Source organism: Dermacentor albipictus, chromosome 6, assembly GCF_038994185.2.
Source record: "Dermacentor albipictus isolate Rhodes 1998 colony chromosome 6, USDA_Dalb.pri_finalv2, whole genome shotgun sequence".
NCBI classification, from domain to species: domain Eukaryota; kingdom Metazoa; phylum Arthropoda; class Arachnida; order Ixodida; family Ixodidae; genus Dermacentor; species Dermacentor albipictus.
The window spans coordinates 3354120-3375976 of record NC_091826.1 but is presented as its reverse complement, the minus strand read 5'-3'; the positions used below and the strand labels follow the sequence as shown (position 1 = coordinate 3375976).

The following is a 21857-nucleotide window of genomic DNA, read 5'->3' as shown; positions in this document are numbered from 1 at the left end:
AAGCCAAAGCGGGACAAAACGCCGTCCCACAAGTACCTCAGTGGGACACCGGGACCATGGCTGCAAAAGCGGGACTGTCCCGCCTAAATCGGGACGTCTGGTCACTTTACAGAAAGCATGATTCCGTGATCGAAGCCGAGATTTTGTGGACGATGAAAGTTGTGTCGTCACAGTACTCCTACAGCTCCAGTGGATCCATTTCCCAGCTATTCCAAAAGATGTTTCCGGATAGCGAGGTCGCGAGAAGCTTCACTTGCTCTGAGAAAAAATGCGAGTATGTCGCGTGCCACGGTCTACGCCCATTTTTCACTTCGCAGGTACAACAAATGATGGAGAAGTCTGACAATTTCGTTGTGCTTTTTGACGAAACCTTGAATGAATACCTGCAAAGAAAACAACTTGATGTTCACGTCAGATTGTGAAACAACTGTGAGGTGGCAGCCAGATACCTGACTTCGACATTCATGGGTCACAGCACAGCGGACGACCTTATGCAGAAGTTGACGGAAATACTCGCGTCTTTTCCCCTGAGCAGGATTGTGCAGCTCTCAATGGACGGCCCGAATGTCAACTGGAGTCTTTTCAACAAGTTGCAGCAGCACATGAAGAATGACTTTCAAGTTCAGTGCTTGGATATTGGTTCATGTGGCTTGCACACAGTGCATAATGCTTACAAAGCAGGAATGCATGCGACGAGCTGGCCAGTTGACACCTTTCTTTCGAGCTTATTCTCACTCTTCCATGATGCACCGGCCCGCCATGAAGATTTTGTTGAAGAAACAAGGAGCAGGCTGTTTCCACTTCCTTTCATACCCCACCGTTGGGTCGAGAACGTGCCAGTACTGGAGAGAGCCCTGGCTATGTGGGAGCATTTGAGGCACTACACCGAAGCAGTGAGTGACCATAGGCTACCCTTGCTGAAATGTAGAGCGTATGAGAACGTCAGTGATTTTCTAAAGGACCAGCTTGCACTTGCGAAACTGAACTTTTCCCTAAACATTGCAATGGTTGTGCAGCCTTTCTTGACTGTTTTTCAGAGTGATTCTCCAAAGACATTTTTTTTAGCGAAAGAGCTCGAAACTGTCTTGAGGAGCCTCCTTGCAAGGTTCATGAAGCGCTCGGTGTTGACAGAAGCCACGAGCATCACGAAACTGCTGCGAATTGATGTTCATGATACTGCCAATTACACGTCACTTGAGAAGGTGGACGTTGGACGAGTGGATGAGAAGATCTTAAAGAGCGGAGAAGCGAGTACCAAGTGTGTTTTTGAATTTAGGGGTGAGTGTCGGAAGTTCATTGTGAACATGATCCTGAAAATCATGGAGAGAAGTCCTACTAGGTATCCTCTGGTTTGAGGGTTGTCATGTTTCCACCCCAGGGAGATGTCAAAGACAGAAATGTGCCTTGGGAAGCTGAAAGTTGTTCTTAACTGTTTAATGCCTTGGGAAGCTGAAAGTTGTTCTTAACTGTTTAATTGACAGCAAGCTTCTTTCTGAGCACAAGAGCAATATTGTGTGTGCACAGCATATTCAGTTCTGCCAAGAAAAACGGCATTAACTGCAAAACTATGAAAGAGACCAGGAACGCCTTGACGTTCTCTTCGTGCGCCTTTTGAAGCATGACCCGGCGTTCTCAATGTTGTGGGAAGTACTGAAGGTCCTTCTCTTGCTTAGCCATGGGCAGGCGTCAGTAGAAAGAGGTTTCAGTGTAAACAAGCAGATCGCGATCGAAAATATGGCAGAGCTCTCGTATATCTCACAACGAGTCATCTGCGAGGCCGTGAAAACCCACGGTGGGCTGCTTAACGTTCCGCTGTCGAAAGAACTGAAGTCATCAGTGTGCCAAGCCAGGCATAGGTATGCGTTATACATGGACGAACAGAAGAAGCAAGCTGTAGCACAGCAGGTAACCTTGAAGAGAAAAGAACTCGAGATAGAGCTACAGAGCATGCAAGAGAAGAAGACAAAGCTCCAAAAAACTCTTAAGTGCTTGCAGGAGTCAGCGGATCGCTTTTCAGAAGACGCCGAAGCAAGAAATTACCTGACCTGTCTTTTCAAGGCCAACAGTTTCCGTCGAACAGCCAAAGAAGAAGAAGCGGAGATAACAGCTCTTGCAAGAGAAATTAATGCGAAAATAGGGCTCCTTTCCTAAGTCATGTGAGGAAATAAAATTATGCTAACAATCCTTGAATTCTGCCTTTTTGCATCCTTGAAATCCTTGAAATGTCCTTGAATTTTCAGTCAAATATTGTGTACGAACCCTAGTGTAGGGACCCATAACTTTGGGTAGTGTAGGAGGGGCAAGAGACGTCCACAAGAGAGGTTGAATACCCATGCTATGCACTTGTGAGTACTGAATGTTCTTGAGGAAGTGCAGGTTGTTGAGGTTAGTGAAGCTAGCTGATAATTTTGAATTAATGTTTTGTCATCTGTTTTGCGAAAAGTCTTGACACTGGCAGTGCTCAAGTAAAGCACCCTTATTCACAGTTTTAGTGCATAACACGAATACACAGTACATCACTATGCATACCATTTTAGGAAAGCATTGGGCATGTCATCTGGTTCTGCTGATTTCGGATATCAACATTTAACATAAACTTTAGGATGCCTTCCACGAAAATCACACCAGATGTTTGCAGTAGACTCTAATTAAAGGACAGAAGATAGCTGGTGTCTTTTCTGTGTATGCTTGTAAAATCGTTAGCAAAAGCCGAATCAGCAGCAGCACCTTCTCTCCAATTTCCCATCTATTATATAGCACATGAATTGAATGACCACCCTGCAAAGTTTGTCTCAGCATCTTTTAATGAATCTCACAAGTTTCTCAATGAGATGTTTTCTTTCATTTTCATAAACTTATTTTTTATTATTTTGAACTTTTGCCAATACTTGTTTTCAAAACAGAGCAACTCTCTATGTTCAACCCTTCTTTTTTATAGCTATTCCATCTTTCGTTGTTGGTGTAGTGTTCTATTATCTGAAAATTTCGATTTTCAACCCTTTTATATATCAAAAGAATGAAATATTGAACATAATCCTGAAATAAATGGTTTAATTGTTACTAATGCTCCCTTTGTGCCTTTGATAAAGCATGCTTTATATTGTGCTGCGCAATGACAGAAATTTTCTAATGTTATGAACGCTAGGATATGAAATTTGTTTTATATAATGGTGGGAAGAGTGTATATTATTTGCAAACTATTGGAAAAAAATATTAGGTATCTTGTTTGATTTGCTTCTGGCACTATTAAATTCGTATTCAATTCGGTCTCAATGACTACTATTTGCACACCCCGAGAATATTGCAAAAGGGAAGCTACTGTGGGAATCAAGCAAATCATGTATACAATGTGGAAAAAGTGGTGTCAGCCAGTGGAAGTGAGGTGAAAGGTGCGGCGCGTTCCCACATAGCTGACTTCCTGGAAGCAGTAGAGCAGTGAGTGCTGAGTAATGACACTGAAAAGGTAGCCTATTCTTTGTCACAAACAGCTGAAGCATGCCATGAATATTGTTCACCCACTGTCTTGCAGCACTTAGTGAAAACAGGGATTGAGTTCGCCCATCATCATACAGTGCGTTTAAACCATCTAACGACCGTTGCATAGGCCCCGGGCTGACATAGATTTGTAGCACTGTTCAGGGTTGCAATGAAGAGTCATGCAGTGGAAAAAAGTCTCGCATGTTGCGCAAGCTGACCTCTCATGGCAATTCCACCAACCCTAGAAAACAATAATGTTAAGCACACAAATGAAGCATGCCAATATATTTTGTTTAGGTGATTTGGGCCAGTGGGGCATGTAGCAACTGGCTCAAAATTATAGTTAGAGCTTATTCATATCAGAAATTTAGGAGCGACTCCAACCAAAAGGTGGATTTCTTATACCTGACGTTTTAGGCCAACTCAGCTCCTTCCTCAGGTGTTCCACAACTGATGGTGCAGCTTTTAAATGTCCTTCATTATAGGGGGATGGAGGAAGAGTTTCACTGGAAAAGGGTGCATTCTTGACTGTCAGGAAGGGGAGCCAAAGAGGGGATCAGGTTGTTGCGCCTCTTTTTTGTCTCTTCTCAGTTTTGTCAGCGTCCCTACATACATGGTAGGGACATTGCCCTTCGAACTATTTGTTTTTCGTGTTCTGGATGTGCCATGACTGTAGCAATAGCCTTTTTTGGGGGGATTGTCTCTGTCTGTAAAACTTTGGTATCATGGAATGCAGTCTTGTGTTTTGCACCTTCTGAATGTATGACGATGGCACTGCATGCTTGAGAGGAAGTCCTGACGTCTTTCTTGTGTTGCATGATTTTTTGTTTAGATTTTTCGTTTACCCAATGTAAGTTGCTGGACAGTTGGCACAATTGATCTTACAAACAATGCCTTGAGCTTTTTCTCTTGTTAGATGGCCTTTTGATGTTGGAAGAAAGCTATTTATAGTGTTCGATGGTTTGTGGGCGATGCTGAGGCCTTCTTTCTTCAATATTTGGCTGATAGCTTTGCTGGCACCTTTAAAGTAAGGGACGGATGTTCGTTTGTGGGGATGGGGGGCATTCAAGGGTTGTAGTTTCTGTAGTTTGGTGTTTACTTTGGCTAAAGGGTTGGTTATTTGAATGAAGTAATTTGGGTAGCCATTGCTTCCGAGTTTGTTGAGGACTATTCTTTTTTCTTTTTCTGTCCAATCAGTATGCAGTGAGTTTCAGCTCCCTTTAATAAAGTATTTATAACTGATGCCTTGTGGCTTGCCAGATGGTTTGAATTGAAGGGGAGGTAGTGGCCTGTATGGGTTGGTTTACAGTAGACAGATTATAGTAGAGAGTCGCCTGTTCCGTTTACTTGTACTTCGAGAAATGGGAAGGATTTGTCTTTTTTTGTGCTAACACATGAACTATGTGTCAGGGTCTATGGTGTTTAGGCAGCTGAGAAGGTTGTCGACTTGTAATGTCTGTACAATGCAGAAGCAGTCATCCGCATACTTTTGGCTTAACTTTTTGGTACTTTTATTTATTCTTGGTTTTTGAATTCTTTTGGTTTAGAGTCAAACGTACTCAGTGCTCTTTCCTTAAGATTTTCCATGCTTGTGTGTTGGCCTTGGTGACTGAAATCAAGGGCCCTGCCATATATAGGGGTCTCCACTTTCATGTGCATTGCAGGGGCATGAACGGAGAAGGCACAACCATGGATAACTACCGGGGCTCCATGCACACGTGGAACCCACCGGTGGTGATCAAGCAGGAACCAGAGTATGACCCGTACGGAGACACAGCACAGGTCAGCAAGCACACATACCATGATGAGTTCCTCATGCCTTATAAACGAAGTTGGTAACATCTTGGTGAGCGCTAGTTGGTTCATCTTTAGAACTACGCTCAAGCAGCATGGCTGAAACAACGACACACAGAGAAAGAGAAATAGCGCAGAACAAGTGCTTGTTCTGTGGTATTTGTTTCTCTGTGTGTCGTTGTTTCAGCCATGCTGCTTGAGCATAGTTCTATAAACGAAGTACAATAGTTTGCATTTTTTACACTTATGACACTCAGCCTTGCTTATTTTGCTAGGTTTATTAAAGAATAGAGGCACACAGGCAGCAACTTTTCATTACTTCAAATTTGCAAGCACTATTAGACAAAGATGAGCGCATGTACACACTACAAACTTTTTTGCCTTCACCCAAACGCATATATGTATACAAGGTGCAATAACAAGCAACATAAGGGACATTTCTGGTGGAAGTTTGTCAGCACTGCTTGCTATGGCCACCTTGTTGCACTTGTTTTTTTTTTTTCTGTGCAGTGAAATTCTAATTTTGATTCATAAGTTGCAGCCAAGGCACTGTGCTCTCAACTAAGTGATTTCCAGAATAGCATGTTTATACCGGTATTTGGTTAGAAGAAGTATCTACATGACACTGAACTCAGTGACACGTGATAGCAGATTCCTGTACAGCGAAATAGATAAACAGGTGGATGAATTGCTGGCTCAGACTGCCGGGCTAACGTTGCTTGTAATAAGCACCATAACCAACAGACCAACATATTTTTTGCTACATAAAATTTTTACATCAAGCACAGCTAACAAACAAGGAGCATCAGGTACTCATTATAAAGATAGGTATGCATTACATGAACTCAACCCAATGGCTGGCACAAGCGAAAGTAGGAATGTCGCCAAACTCTACCATTGTGTCGAGGTCGCAGTTGTTGCCTCTGTATCTTGTCATAAACATGCTCGGTGGTGCTTAGAGACACCAGCACCAGCTGTTGGGTTCATTGAATATGTGTAATGCATTTTTAGGCAGTGTGCAGCAGCACTGTGTGCCTTGGTGGCCATGGTATCTCCAGTAGTTTTCCTCTCAGCTCCACTGCAGGTTGTGCACATTTGCAGATAGTAGAGTTGTGCATAGTATTTCATGAAGCTGTACAGATGACAGCACATCTTTACTTTTGTGTGGTTTAACAGGCTGCTTAGGGGCTCATTGGAAATATGGTACTGCTATAAGAAGCAGATCATCTTAGAAAATGGATATCTTAGAGAGACAAGGAATTGCAGACTCATCTAATGAGATGTGCCCTGATCTTACTTGTCACATGCTGTAGGAACCATTGAGTAAAAAACAGTCATAACAGAGGCACTGGGACTGATCATTGCTAGTAATGAGCCATTATTCATTCCTTAAAAATAAAGCGGTATTTAAAGATTAGTACTAGCACCTGGATTGGTAAGAATTGGGGATAAGAGTTAATGGAGAAGACCTTAGTAACTTGCGATTCACTGATGATATTGCCTTGCTTAGTAACTTCGGGGACCAACTGCAATGCATGTTCACTGACCTGGAGAGGCAAAGCCGAAGGGTGGGTCTAAGAATTAATCTGCAGAAAACTAAAGTAATGTTTAACAGTCTCGGAAGAGAACAGCAGTTTATAATAGGTAGCGAGGCACTGGAAGTGGTAAGGGAATACATCTACTTAGGACAGGTAGCGACTGCGGATCCGGATCATGAGAAAATAATCAGAAGAATAAGAATGGGCTGGGGTGCGTTTGGCAGGTATTCTCAGATCATGAACAGCAGGTTGCCATTATCCCTCAAGAGAAAAGTATATAACAGCTTTGTCTTACCAGTACTCACGTATGGGGCAGAAACCTGGAGGCTTATGAAAAAGGTTCTACTTAAATGGAGGACGACGCAACAAGCTATGGAAAGAAGAATGATAGGTGTAACGTTAAGGGATAAGAAAAGAGCAGATTGGGTAAGGGAACAAATGCGAGTTAATGATATCTTAGTTGAAATCAAGAAAAAGAAATGGGCATGGGCAGGACATGTAATGAGGAGGGAAGATAACCGATGGTCATTAATGGTTACGGACTGGATTCCAAGGCAAGGGAAGCGTAGCAGAGGGCGGCAGAAAGTTAGGTGGGTGGATGAAATTAAGAAGTTTGCAGGGACAACATGGCCACAATTAGTACATGACCGGGGTAGTTGGAAAAGTATGGGAGAGGCCTTTGCCCTGCAGTGGGCGTAACCAGGCTGATGATGATGATTATGACTAGCACTACAATTAGCTTGTTCGTGGATTGTATCATGTGGTTTAAAAGGCTCATGCACATCATGTTTGAGCAGATCATATAGCACTCGTTTCCTACCTAGGCACAAATATGAGACATTTGGAAAACACGTCAGCTTGATGTCCAGACGAAGGCATTCCATTTGTGAGCAAAAGTGCACTGATTGTTATTCAGGTTAATTTGAAGAAAAGGAGCAATGATGGCGAAAGGGGAGAAAGAGCTGGGGTTGTGGACACTGTAACCGCTTTGCGACATTTGACAGTGTAAAAGGGTACAGTCAAGACCACTTATATTGAACATCACAGTCGCGCAGAATGCGTTTGTCATAGCCAAGAATTTTGTAATAAGTGGACAAGTGAAAATGAGGCAATGAAATCATTAGCAAGAGCTTGGATGCAGACGAATTGTGTCAGTGATGCAATGTATTCGACCACGATTGATTTGCTTTCAGATGATGGTATCAGTGCTACGACCTGCTCACTTTCTTCATCCAATTCAATGCTGACAGGTTAAGCCTTGCACCTCATGGATGACGCTGTCACTCGTGCAAAATTATGACCTTCGCGCTATCTTCGTTCATAACAACTGAGCATTCATTATAACTGAGGTTGTTGTAGGTGACCTCAACTGTAATTGATACCTTACACTGTCATGAACATGAACAGACATTTGAAGGGAATATTAAATGTCTGTAGTCTGCATGCTTCAGTAAGAAAGGGATCATTGTTACGAGTGAGAACTTATTTTTGTCTCATTCTGGACAGAACCAGAAGAGTTAAGTTAGGTATAAAAAAAGTTGCAATATTGCCCTAAAGGTGATGCATTGATAGCGATAGCAAAGTATTAGACAACCGCGTGAAGTAAGGTTCATAGATTTATCAGCCGTATAAATTGCAGTAAACATTCGCTTACTACAATTAAATTAACAAGCACTCACCTGCACCCTCTAGCCCATGCTTGCATCAAGGTGTTTTCCACAAAGCATAAACAAAATTTGGTCGTTCTATCAGAACATCCTCAAAATTTTTTTTATGCCTAATGACAACGTGCAACAAGCTGGTGAGTCTGGTGTTGGTGATTTTGAGCCCATGTGGTTCCTGTTGTGTCTGATTCTGGGAAATTTAATTTCGCGAGTCTGAGTAGAAGTGAGGCCAGCTGAGCCTGATTTCAGGGAGTCAGCATGGACCCAAAGCTAAAGATGTCTTTTCTGAATGAGTTTGAGCAACTAACTGTCGGGCTTGTTGGTCTTGCATTGAAAGGAATTAGCACTATCAAAAGATTCAACCACTGGAAGCGTCCGCCCTTTTTTAGCACTAATTCCCTGGAGGAGTGAGTTGTGTTTATTTGGCGAACCAGTGCTGAGAGATGTTGCATTTCTCGAAGCAGTGCAGTTTGGCGAACATCCTGCTGCTGCATTCTAACTGCGGCACATTCAAGCTGGAGAGGCATGCTGAAATTTGAAATACAGTAGAACCTTGTTGATACGCTCCTGTTACGTACGTTTTTCCAGCACTGACGTTCGAAATCGAGAACACAAAAAACAACCCAATATAGTTATGCACATTTTTTACCGGTTCATACATTCCCGAAAAACACAATCTTTGGCACCTGTGTTCATTATGTTGCCAAACCGCAATCATATGATACGTTTCCCGGCCACTAGATTCTATTGTAGGGGTTGAAGGACGGACTTCGGGATGAAAACCAAACTTGGGAGATTTATTTTACATTATTTACAAGGAGGTGAGAGTCATTTAACAGTCGTACTTCTCATTACGGGCCGGCAGCAACTCGGACGCTGGGGCCCGCTGCAAGAAGTTCGAGAGAGGTGAATCAGGGAATCAGGGAATGCTCTGGTCTCTCTGGAACGCTTCTTATAAACCCTTCAAGCACTGGAAGTCGCGTCATGTTCGACCAATGGGAGAGTCCGCTCAGATGACGCCACTTTCAGCCAATGGTAGGCGCCCGTGCGATGGTGTCATACCCGGTGAAGAGAGTCGGCGCCTGGTCCTCCTCTCTTGATCACTTGATCCCCCTGCGGTTTTGCCTCGCAGAGTTGCAATGCGCTTCTTTCAAGGAGGAGAAGGAGGGGGGGGGGCGCTCATGCTCCATTGTACGAGTGCCCACCTGCTCCCGGTGGTACGGCTCCGCAGTGGTGGCAAATGCCTTCTTCAAAGGCGAAGGGGGACGATTGAGCTCCATTGTCCGAGGTCCCCTTCTAATCCCGGCGGCGCACGACCTGGGGGCTGCAAACTTGTTTGCACTTGTCTGGTGCTCCTCTGGAATGTACTTTCCTGCTTCTGCATTCCTCAATTAGCTGTGCTGCGATTCGAAGTGGTTTGGGGAACTCGAAGTAGCCTCAGGAAACGGCGCCATATCTAACAGCTCGTCCTCGCCCGGGTAGTTCTGAATGGCCGGTGAACTCAATTCGCTGGCCATGAGGAACGCTGAAAGAACCTGCAGGGTATTGGTTTCGAGCCTCGTTTGACGAACTTCGGGATCCTAGGCCCTGGAAAACAAACGCCAAACAAACCAAACAACACAGCGCTGCACCACGTGCAAGCGCAGGCTCTTCACCCCTGACTCGCCAGGCTATTACTGAGTCAAAATCAACCCTGATCTTTTAGTTCCCCAATTTTGACAAAACAGTTGTAACCACCCCTCCAAACAGCTATGCATTTCTCCTCGATTGCCGACAAGACCAGACTACTATTGTTGTTGCAAAACAAAAGGGTCGTTGACGATGCAAACAACAAATGAAAACAGCCGAACATAACTTAAGTGGCCTAACTACACGAACAGCATGTTTCCAATCTATCGCAGTGGCGTACTTATCGCACGTAATGGTGCCACTGAACAATCTGGTCAACCTCACAAGTACGTAATCACAAGCGCGCTAGCCTTGTGGTCACTATCCAGAACGCATACTTGTGTCGTAGGCAAACTCTTCATTACGCTTACTCACGTTTCTTCCTTTAGTCCCTCTAGGACATGTGACTTAAACGAACAATTAAACTCGTGGGACTTACTCACTCCGCAGAACCCTTAAAATGATGCGTCCTCTACTAACTCTTTCCACGCACGCTCACTAAAGAAGTCAGAATACGGCTGCCTTCCACACACACTAGCAACCCAGTCATAAAGTCTGCTTCCTTCCGTCCACACAGGACACGCGCTAATGGAACTAAGAACGCTTCTCCGTGCAAATCACGCACTTACTGAAAATCTACGCGCTTAACCTTAGAAAATTCAACACTTAAAAAGAACGAAGGTTAAATAACACACGCGCTTCACCATAGGCCTTTCGACGATAACCTTGACCTTCAGGTTACTCACACATACACGCAAAAAAAAGCCTATTTACTTATTAATGAGCATCTCGCGAGACTACAGGTTGACTTAAAACGCATCTTTCAAATCTTGAAGCTTTCTCAAACCAAAACATAAACAGAGCTCATACCTTACATATTGAAAGAAATCCTAGTCTCAATTCGCCAAAAACTTTCCGATGCTCAAAATAAAAAACAAGGCACTTCATTTCTACGGAAGCGCTCCTGGCCTCCCTTTCCAAACGCTTATGTCTGACTCATACTCTGAGCCGTCCCCGAGCTGGTCGCGGCTTGAAAACTACTTTGGCTGTCGAGGAAACACAAAAGGGCTGACTAACTATCAGCTCCCCCAAGATGTTACGGTCTCCTGCCAATTTGCGTCCTCGCGCGCCGCTTTCAACACAAACTCGATTGACCGTGTCGCTACTCCCCACCTGGTCTCGTCCTGCCACCTTGCGTTTCTTCGAACTGCACGCTGAGCTGTGAAAAGAACTGCGGAACGACGAGGAGTTTACCTGCCCCGTGCCCTTTGTCCGCGTCCGTGCAGAACATGCTTCGCGGTCCCCTTTTGACCGGTGGCTCGAACGTTTTCGATGCGTCAACATCGTCCGTGACGACCGCACCGTCTTCCTCGCGCCCTGCCCATTTGGGGTTCTCGCCATCTTTGGCGGCGCTAAATTAGTTACCGTCTTTCGGTCTTTACCGCGCTTCTTTTTACGGTGCTTTCTCTTCGCACTCACTTTCATGTCGCCTTCTCATGCCTCGGGCTGGCCGGTACACATTTCGTCGGCCCGGATCGGTCTTTTACCCGCACAGTCTGAGTGATTTACATTTAAATCTACTCTCACTTTGCCTCGACTGGCGGACAGCTCAACCGACTCTGGCACAATGCAGCAGGCTTTACTCGAGTTAGACAACTCGCACTCTTGCGAACTGCCCTCTACTACATTGCCCAGCGCACGCTGTGCATCGACACACAGTCCGTCGGTATCGATCGCTGTCTCATGCGCACAGTCCGAATGATTAACAATGGAATCATCCCTATCTAGGCTATCTAGACTGGCGGAGAGCCGCACCGATCCCTGAACAATGCAGTTGTTATCTCGTGGACTACGGAGCTCGCCATCCCGAGAACTACTCTCAACTGCATCGCTCAGTTCGCACTTCACTTCTGCACGCAGATCTGGCTCTACATGGGTGCTCGCGTCTGTCGCGTCAACAGTGCCCTTTTCTTCGCTAGCAACCTCGCTAACATTACCAGCGACGCACACACGCGGTAACTGTGCCAATTTGTTCGCAGCTGGCCTAGCTGTCTCTACAGTCATCTGTTGGCACAGCACCTCGTCGCTCTCACTGCGGCCTTTAATGGCCTCTGTTGCCACTAAGGCATCGTTAGCAGCTAGCCTCTTCCCTTCACTTATGAATCTGCAGCCAATCTCACAGGCACTACTCTTCTCGTCGGCTTTTGGCGAAAATCCGCTCGATGCTGCCTCATTCTTTCGCTCTGTACTACCTACAGAATTCTCAGACAGTCGTTGTCTCTCTGCCATTAACTGATCACAATACTGTATCTCTTTGATCAGTGCTGCCTTCTCTCTCTCATACTTTTGTTCACGCTCACGTTCGCGTTGATTCTCACGTTCGTGACGCTCCCACTTAAGAGTAAGTTCTTGAAGCTCCTGCTTCCGTTCATTCTCGCATCCTTCACGCTTACGCTTACTCCTAAGTTCACGACGCTCTCGCAAACGTACACGACGCACACGCTCCCGTGGCTCCTGTATCACCTCCCAAGCAAGCTCAATGCTTTTGCCATCATTGCCACTATCATTAATCGCCTTTATGATAGCTGGCGTTTTCATCCGTTCGTCCGCCTCAACTCCCAAATCGTCGCACACCAACAACAAGTCTAACCTCGTCAACCTTCTAAGATCCATGGCAGCTGCCCCGACAGGTGGTTAAAACTGTTTTCCTTAATTAATTTGTGCAAACACACAATGCATCAAACTCCCGATTCCCAGAACTATCAAAATGAACACACAACATTTGAGACTGGCGAATAATAAGGAAAAAAACCACGTGCTCACTTATGGTTGCAGCACCCTACCATCCGGTTCATTCGTCCGCTGTTCCCGGTTCCTCCGGACTCCCTGGGTGGAAGGCTCGCTCCTTCTTCGCTACTCCCAGTTTCTTCGGACCTCTTTCGACGAAGGCTCTCTCTTCTTCGCTCTTCCCGGTTCCTTAGGATCTCTCTCGACGAAGGTTTATCCGTAGCGCTGCCACCAGCTGATGCATTCGGAGGCGATCTCACCGCTGCCAACCAGATGTAGGGGTTGGAGGACGAACTTCGGGATGAAAAACCAAACTTGGGAGGGTTTATTTTACATTATTTACAAGGAGGTGAGAGTCATTTAACAGTCGTACTGTCATTACGGGCCGGCAGCAACTCGGACGCTGCGGCCCGCTGCAAGAAGTTCGAGAGAGGTGAATCAGGGAATCAGGGAATGCGCTGGTCTCTCTGGAACGCTTCTTATAAACCCTTCGAGCACTGGAAGTCGCGTCATGTTCGACCAATGGGAGAGTCCGCTCAGATGACGCCACTTTCAGCCAATGGTAGGCGCCCGTGCGATGGTGTCATACCCGGCGAAGAGAGTCGGCGCCTGGTCCTCCTCTCTTGATCACTTGATCCCCCTGCGGTTTTGCCTCACAGAGTTGCAATGCGCTTCTTTCAAGGAGGAGAAGGAGGGGGGGGGGGGGCGCTCATGCTCCATTGTACGAGTGCCCACCTGCTCCCGGTGGTACGGCTCCGCAGTGGTGGCAAATGCCTTCTTCAAAGGCGAAGGGGGACGATTGAGCTCCATTGTCCGAGGCCCCCTTCTAATCCCGGCGGCACACGACCTGGGGGCCGCAAACTTGTTTGCACTTGTCTGGTGCTCCTCTGGAATGTACTTTCCTGCTTCTGCATTCCTCAAATAGCTGTGCTGCGATTCGAAGTGGTTTGGGGAACTCGAAGTAGCCTCAGGAAACGGCGCCATATCTAACACTATGTAAACAAGAAAATGCATGAGGTGTGTGCGATCGACAACAGTACATTAGGTGCCCACAGCGGCAGCTTCACCGCAATACTCGGCCGCACGTTTTGCATGAAAATGTTGGCTCGCACTCGGTTTGTAATTTCTGTACCGGCAAATCTTTTCCGGTGTCGTCGCATATGGCATTCACGGCAATCACCGCCAATCTAATTGCGATAAGCATCTTCGCCTATCTATTTCACAGCATGTGGTGCCGTCGGAAGCATAGCGCATGCTTTTAATAGGCGATAACTGAAACACATCACCGTTCCTAGCTGCAGACTGCGATCATATACGTTTTTCGGCCACTAGATCCCACGCAAACAAGAAAAGATGCGAGGCGCGCTCGATTGACCACTATAGCCACCCGTCTCACGTGAAAATGATGGCGCGCACAATTTCTTATTCCTGTACCTGTGAATGTCCACCCGGATCTTCGCACGCTGCATTCACAGCTATCACTGCCAAACCTATTGCGAGCAGCATCTTCACCTATCTCTTTTACAGCATGTGGTGCATAGTGCCATTGGTAGCGTACTGCAGGCTTTTAGTAGGCAATAATCCAAATGCGCCGCCATTACCTGCTGCAGGCGGCATGATGTGGGCATCACATTTCATTTCGGCGGCATCCGGCAGCGCTCACCAACTCGATTCCGTTTTGGTTTCTCGTCGCCCTCTTAAAACACTACGCAATAGGAAAACAGCAAAATGCATCTCGCGTCGCCGAAACACCACCAGCTTGACGTGCGTCGGCGACTTCAGATCATACATTTTCCCAGTCAGTACGTTTTTTCGCGTTATTTTTTCCAAAACATATGAACGAGGTTCTATTGTACTTGTAGCAGCTCCATACGCTTACTTCTACTCGGCAACACTTGCTTTTTCGAGTTATTACTTGTGCTTGGTCATTTGTTGAGAGATGTTGGGGTTTACAGCGGTGTGTTTCATGTTCTTAACCCCCATATTTTGCAGAGTCATCACAATCATCATCCACAGCAGCACCAGTTGCAGCATCCGCACCAACAGCAGAACTCTTCGTCACAGCATCATCAGTCAGGCTCTGAATTCGTAAGGTCATCGTACTTTCAGCAGCAGTCCCATTACATGATGACTCCGGAGAATGGCTGCCACTATCGCATGGCCGAGGCGGGCCAGCCAGAGGATGAGGAAGACAGCCCTGGCACACCCAAAAAGCGTGGCCGCAAGAAGAAAATCAAGGTGGGTTATTGGGCATGTCACTTTGTGCTTCCAATGTTCCTGCTAGATGTGGGGCAGAACATGGATTATTCTATTAGAAAGCCTTGGAGGAACTGCACTGACAGCTGTTCTCATATTGACCTATTTCTGCAACAAACTACTTGCTTAGGTCATCAGTTGCTCGCTGTTATGGTTGTTGAACAGATTATGTCAATTCCCTTCCTATTTTAGGAGACACCAAAGGACGATTCACTTTAGTGCTTCCAAAGAAGAATACTGCTGTCTATATACTTACTTCTACATCATCCAAAACACTTTGTCTCTATGACTGCAGCTGCATATTTAGTACTTGCTTTAGTGCATCATTATTATTCATAATTTCACAAAAGATAGCTTAAAATGAAAGATTGTTCAGTTTTAAAGAAAAACGACTAAAAACCTACCTCTTCCTCTGAAGCCCCATAGTGTTTTAATTGCTTGATTCATGTGATGTTAAAAATTTGTTAAGTGCAATTAGCAGTATTTATTATGTGGTTAACATGACAGGTCGAAGTTAAGTCATGCGAGATATACACACCAAGATATTCGAATGAATCAGTCGTTGAAATCTGCATGTTATTGATGCTATAAGTAGGCATATCGTAATTACGGTGACAGTGACTAGACATAAACACTGTTTTAGATACATAGTGATACTAGTGAAATGCTGAAAGAATTACTTAAAGGGTAAAAAGGCCTAGCCACTGAAGTGACTGCTTTGAGAGAGCAACAGAGCAATATGGAAAAACTCATGAATGATATGAGACGAAGGCCTTGGAGAAGCAGACAAACAGGATTGACACTCTAGAACAAACAATATATGAACTCCAGGCAAAAAAAACTGATTTAGAAGACAGGAGCTGCCGCTCAAACCTTATTGTTATTGGAGTAAAAGAGGAACCCGGGGAATCTGAGGCTGACTTGAAAAAGAAGGTTCTAACTGAAGTTTTTGCAGAAAAGCTTAATGTATCTTGCAGTTCTGTGGGCAGAATGCACAGGCTGGGCAAAAAGGCAACAAACCGCCCTGTAATTGTGTTCTTCCAGGACTATAACGAAAAGCAAGAACTCTTTAAAAACTGCAAGAAACTAAAAGGCAGTAATATTTCATTACAGAACGATTATTCACGAAACACACTTAGGAAGCGTAAATTACTGTGGGACAGCGCAAAAACAAAGGGATGAAGGGAAAAAAGTTACCTTGATAAATGACAAGCTGCGAATCGAAAAAATGCTTTACACCTGGGATGACAGCGATAACAGCAGAGTTCAACTCGGTGATAAAAACAGTTATCAAAGCAAAGACTGACTTTCACAACCTCATGTTAAGGAATTTCGCCTACTTAATATAAATGCACGTAGTGTTGTAAATAAATCGGAGGCTTTGGAAGCTATCTTGTTGATTCACAATCCACACGCCGTAGTTATAACCGAGACTTGGCTGAGAGATGATATTGATGATGAAACTGTTTTCCCCGCTCTTATCAAGTTTTTCGCCGTGATAGAGCAACACGTGGAGGGGGAGTTGCGGTCCTGGTGAATCAAAACACAGAGGCACACATGTTGCAGCAAATAGCTAACCATGAAAGTGTGACTTTCAAACTGTCTAACGGGGGTAGATCGTTTGTGCTTTTTGCTGTATACAGACCACCTGATTCACCACCTCAATATTTATGTGATCTGGCCGATCACATGTCTAAATTTCGCCGTGATAAAATATACCTTGTCGGTGATTTTAATCTCCCAAATATTGACTGGAATAGTCCCTTCCCTAGTACAAACAATGACATAAATGCTTCATACACGTGTGATATTATGCTGATTCATAATTTGCAACAAGGAGTTAAGCACCCAACGCGCATACACGGTGAAGCTGCATCTATTCTCGACCTCGTCTTTCTCAGCCAAGAAACAGAACGTTTTACTGTTTCACTTGAAACTGGGTTATCTGATCACTGCATGGTGGTTTTTACTTGTCCCATTCAACAAAATATCGACAGTGAACCAGCAAAAATTATTTCCATGAAAAACTTCTCCAGAGCTAATGATGAAAGTGTGTTAGACTACTTCAGCTTACACCTTGACATGTTTCGAGGAACTAATGTTGATGAACTCTGGAATAAATTTAAAGAAATCTGTACGTACTGCATTGATAACTACATTCCTAATAGAACAAAGAAAATGTGTAAAGAAACTCCTTGGATCACGCGAGAAATAATACATTTGAAAAGAAAAATCAAACGACTGAAGCGTGGGGTGCCTGTCGAAATATAGTTAAAATACATCAGGCTAACTTCACAAGTGCTTTGCGCCAGGCTAAACAAAATTACTTTCAGTATAGCCTGCCAAATTTTCTTCGTGACTCACCACATAAGTTCTGGAAATTTTTATCAAAAAAGAAAAAAACAATTACGCGCATTTCATGTCAAGGTGTGCAGCTTGCTGATAAATCGCAAATCTCTGAGGCATTCAATAAGTATTTTCAGAGTGTGTTTTCCCATCATGGTTTATTTGTTCAACCCAGTACCATGTCTCCCAACTCGACCCCCGACATTGTTTCTTCATCTGGCGTATTCTCCATGCTACTCAACCTCAAAACTAAAGCGTCCGCTGGACCTGACGGGATACCAAATATTTTTTTGCGCCGTTATGCAGAAGCCATCACAGAGTTCCTGGTTGTTATTTTCTGCAAATCATTTGAAACAGGAAACATTCCTTCCGATGGGAGGAAAGCGTGGATTGTGCCCGTGCTGAAAAAGGGTGATCCTGCCTTGATTGCTAATTATCGTCCCATATCAATAACTTCCACATGTTGCAAACTTGCTGAGCATATCATAGCTAACTACATAACTACATTTCTAAACGATAACAAGGAACTTACCCCCCATCAGCACGGGTTTCGAAAAGGCTTTTCCACTGTCACTCAGCTAACTTCTGTCATTCATACTTTTGCAAGTGTACTAAATAGCGCTGGTCAAATGGATGTTATTTTTTTAGACTTCAGCAAAGCCTTTGATGTTATTTCTCATGCCAAAATAATTTACAAACTTGAACTTATTGGTCTTCCTAATTTCATAATTCGTTGGATTTCCTCATACCTTTCTCACCGCACACAATTTGTTTGTATTGATGATTGCTATTCAAACCACCTACCGGTCACTTCAGGTGTCCCACAGGGAAGCGTCCTCGGACCTCTCCTCTTTTTGATGTATATCAATGACATTACTAACGTTATAACTACCCCTGCTCAAATTAGATTATTTGCAGATGACTGCGTTTTATTTCACCAAATTACTTGTCAAGATGATCAAGTTTTACTAAACTCCAATCTTCAGAACATACATACATGGTGTAATAAATGGGACATGAAGCTAAATTTAGAGAAAACAGTATACATGACGATAACTAACACAAAGGCTTCCTTCTCATTTCCTTACAATATTTCATCTCACCTTCTGACCGAAGTCAGCGAGTACAAGTATCTAGGAGTTACAATAACGAAAAACCTTAGCTGGAATAAACACGTATCAAACGTATGCTCTTCAGCCTTTCGTAAACTCTGCTTTCTTAGACATAAACTAAAACTTGCCCCACCCGAACTTAAAGAATTAACCTACTTTTCAATAATAAGGCCATCACTAGAATATGCGTGCACCGTCTGGGATCCCTACACTAAACGTAACCTCGAGGCCCTTGAAATGATTCAACGCAACGCCGTCCGTTTTATTTTTTCAAAGTATCAGGTAACTGACTCACCAACGACCCTCATGCGAACTCACGGTATTGAAACGTTACAGCTGCACCGGAAAATTCAAAGACTGAAACTACTTTTCTTACTAAAAAACCATAAACTGTCTATGAATGCAGACCCCTTCCTTAAACCTAACACTACGCGCCAAACACGAAATCATCATGCACAATCATTAACCCCTTACAGTGCTAGGATTAACGCCTTCTCATTTTTTTTCCACGCACCATTGAGGAGTGGAACAGGTGTCCGCCAGATCTTTTAACCAGAGCTGATTCTTTTGACTCAATGTTTTCTTCACAGCATTTAATTTGAGAGCCATTTATTTCTACGTTACTTGTATTTTGCATCTGAGCCTTGTATTTATTGCTGTATTTTGTGTTACAACTTGTATTTAACATTTTTCAATTTTGCTAATCCTGTTCTTTTTGCATATATTATGTATTCGCCCCTCCTGCTTGGGCCTACTGTAGACCTGCAGTATGTTCTAAATAAATAAATAAAAAAAAAATAATGACGTGAGCCGAGTGTTACACCAGTTTTGTATCCATGATAGGTCACCTTGTAACGCGAAATGGTCAGTGACGTTAGTAATTCCTTGGTAAACCACACAGTCATCTGTGAAGAGTCAGATATGAGAAGAAATATTACAAGGCAAGTCATTGATGTATATTAAGAAAAAGAGGGGACCAAATACGAGACCTTGAGGTACGCCTGTAAGCACGGGTGTTAAGGATGAACAGTGTGAGTTAGCATATATGAACTGCTGATGGTTAGTTAAAAACCCTCGAATCCAGCGTAGAACACACAGGTGAATGTAAAGACGGGATAACTTTATGAAGAGACGACCATGGGGGACCTTATCGAACGCTTTTTCGAAATCTAAAACTATTGTGTCAGTCGGGATATTGCGATTTAGGCTTAAATGTAAGTCGTGCAAGAAAAGTGCAAGTTGGATGTCACCGGAATAATTTTTTGGGGCATATGTTGACTTGGGTGAAAAAAATGGACAGATGTTAGGAAGTTAGCAATATGCAAGTATAACATATGTTCCATTATTTTAAAGGAGACGCTTGTTATGGAAATAGGGCGGTAGTTACTCGGTGATGATCGACTTCCTTTCTTGAAGACTGGGATGACCTTGCCCACCTGCCGGTCATGGGAATTAAAGCGCTGTTAAGTGATTCCTGGAATATGAGTGATAAAAACAGGCTACACACATGTTTAGTATATTTTAGCACCTTGGCATTTATATCGTCTACTGCCATGGATGACGAGTTCTTCAATGATTCAATTACTTTGACAATGCAGATAGAATCGAATGTGAAATTTTCCATGAGTGGATATGCGAAGTATGGTGGTTCGGGCAAGCTGGTCACATTATTCATTAGTAAAAACCGAACCAAATGCTGTGTTAAGATCGGCAACCTCAGTCTCAGGGATCGGAAGTCCGAAGCTATTGTTAAATGAAATCTCATTCCATTGATTAGGATTAATGGCTTTCCAAAATCGTTTTGGGTTAGTTTGCAGCATAACTGGTAAAGTGGTAGAAAGAAACTTGTGTTTAGTTTGAGAGGTTAACTTATCATATTTTTTCTCGACTGCGTAATACTTCTGCCATGTGGAAGAAGATTTAGATCATTTGGCTGATCGAAACAGGCATTTCTTCTTATTATTTAGTCATTTGAGGGATACATTAAACCATGGTGATATGGTTCTTTCTGTTATTGTAATGGTGTGAATGTAAAGACGTATAAGGCAATGCATCTCTGTTTTGAAGAGCAACCAGTTTGACTTGAGAGAATTTAGTGGAAAGTTAGCGATGAAGGTATCGAAGTACTCAAATAATTTTTGCTTCAAGCTGACATAGTCCTCTTTATCATAGAATGTAAGCGTTTTTCAATTTTTTGTTTCTTTAGTATGTTGCAATGAAACGAAGTATGTACTGTCAGGTGATCGCTCAGATTGCGCAATAAGGTGAAGGGGGTAAAGTTATCAGGGTGAGTTGTTAATACAAGATCTAAAATGTTGGACGAGTGGGCAGTAACGCGTGTTGGGTCAATGACGAGCTGTGCTAAAGGGCCCCTCACCAGGCCCCGTAGCAAATTTTGGTTATACACTGGAAGTTGTTACGTGTCCTCTAGGGAGCATTCTGCCGCAAAAATTTTTCAAATTGGCGCATTAATAGCCGAGATAGAAATATTTCAGTGCCGCGAACCCATGATTTCAGCAGGTGGGCTCCACTGCCAAGCAAGATGCTCTCTCCACTTGCCCCGTCTAGACTTTGCAAGCAAAGTTCCTTCTCTGCATTTTCTCACACCAGACCTGGGGGATCGCATGACACATACGTCACAGGCCCCGCCTTCATTCTTTTTTCTCCTCGCCTTTTTTTTCCCTGCAATACGCATTTCCGCTGACCATGCCATGCGCGAGCTGTTGTCTCATTCGTGCAGCGCACAATTTTGCGCACTGTGCACAGGGAAACATGACTAGTGGTTTAATTCAGTGCTACATGAATACTGAGGCAGAACAAGTGGATCACAGAGCGTGATCACGCGCTGGAACACTTTAGAAAATGGCATAGTTTGGGTACCTGCGCACGTGACCGCACGACTGTGGGAACCAGCAGACGAAGCGGAAGTAGATTTCTCTTGCTTCGGTGCGAAGTAAAACAAAAAACATGCTGACATTCCGTTTGTGTGTTTTATTATTTCTTTAAACTTCAATTTGTCAATTCAAGCAACAGGTCGCACAGATAAGATATGTTGCCTTGAATAATTCTCGAAGTCACGTGTCACCACAAGGACATCACACTGCAGACATGATTATGTAGGCGCAGGGGCATGATTACGTCACCGTCCGGCTTGGAGCGCGGCGGCTGCGAGTGAAGAGGGAAAGGGTGTTCGGATTGAAATTTCAAATCTTTCC

The 21857-nt window shown here is 44.0% G+C and overlaps 1 protein-coding gene and 1 pseudogene across 13 annotated transcripts in view; both read left to right on the top strand.

Annotated features, from left to right (window-relative positions):
• LOC139061400 (uncharacterized) overlaps window positions 1-2151 on the top strand; it is a 29509-nt pseudogene extending 27358 nt beyond the window's left edge.
• Window positions 1-21857, top strand: part of LOC135917043 (G/T mismatch-specific thymine DNA glycosylase-like) — a 436020-nt gene that overhangs the window by 59308 nt on the left and 354855 nt on the right. For all 13 annotated transcript variants that reach the window (XR_010569158.2, XR_010569159.2, XR_010569157.2 and 10 more), the window contains 2 exons: window positions 5142-5259; window positions 14921-15166. Coding sequence is in view for 9 of the 13 variants with exons in the window: in XM_065450530.2 (XP_065306602.1) it covers window positions 5142-5259; window positions 14921-15166 (364 nt within the window). In the remaining 4 variants the exon portion in view is untranslated. The remainder of the gene's footprint in view (window positions 1-5141; window positions 5260-14920; window positions 15167-21857) is intronic.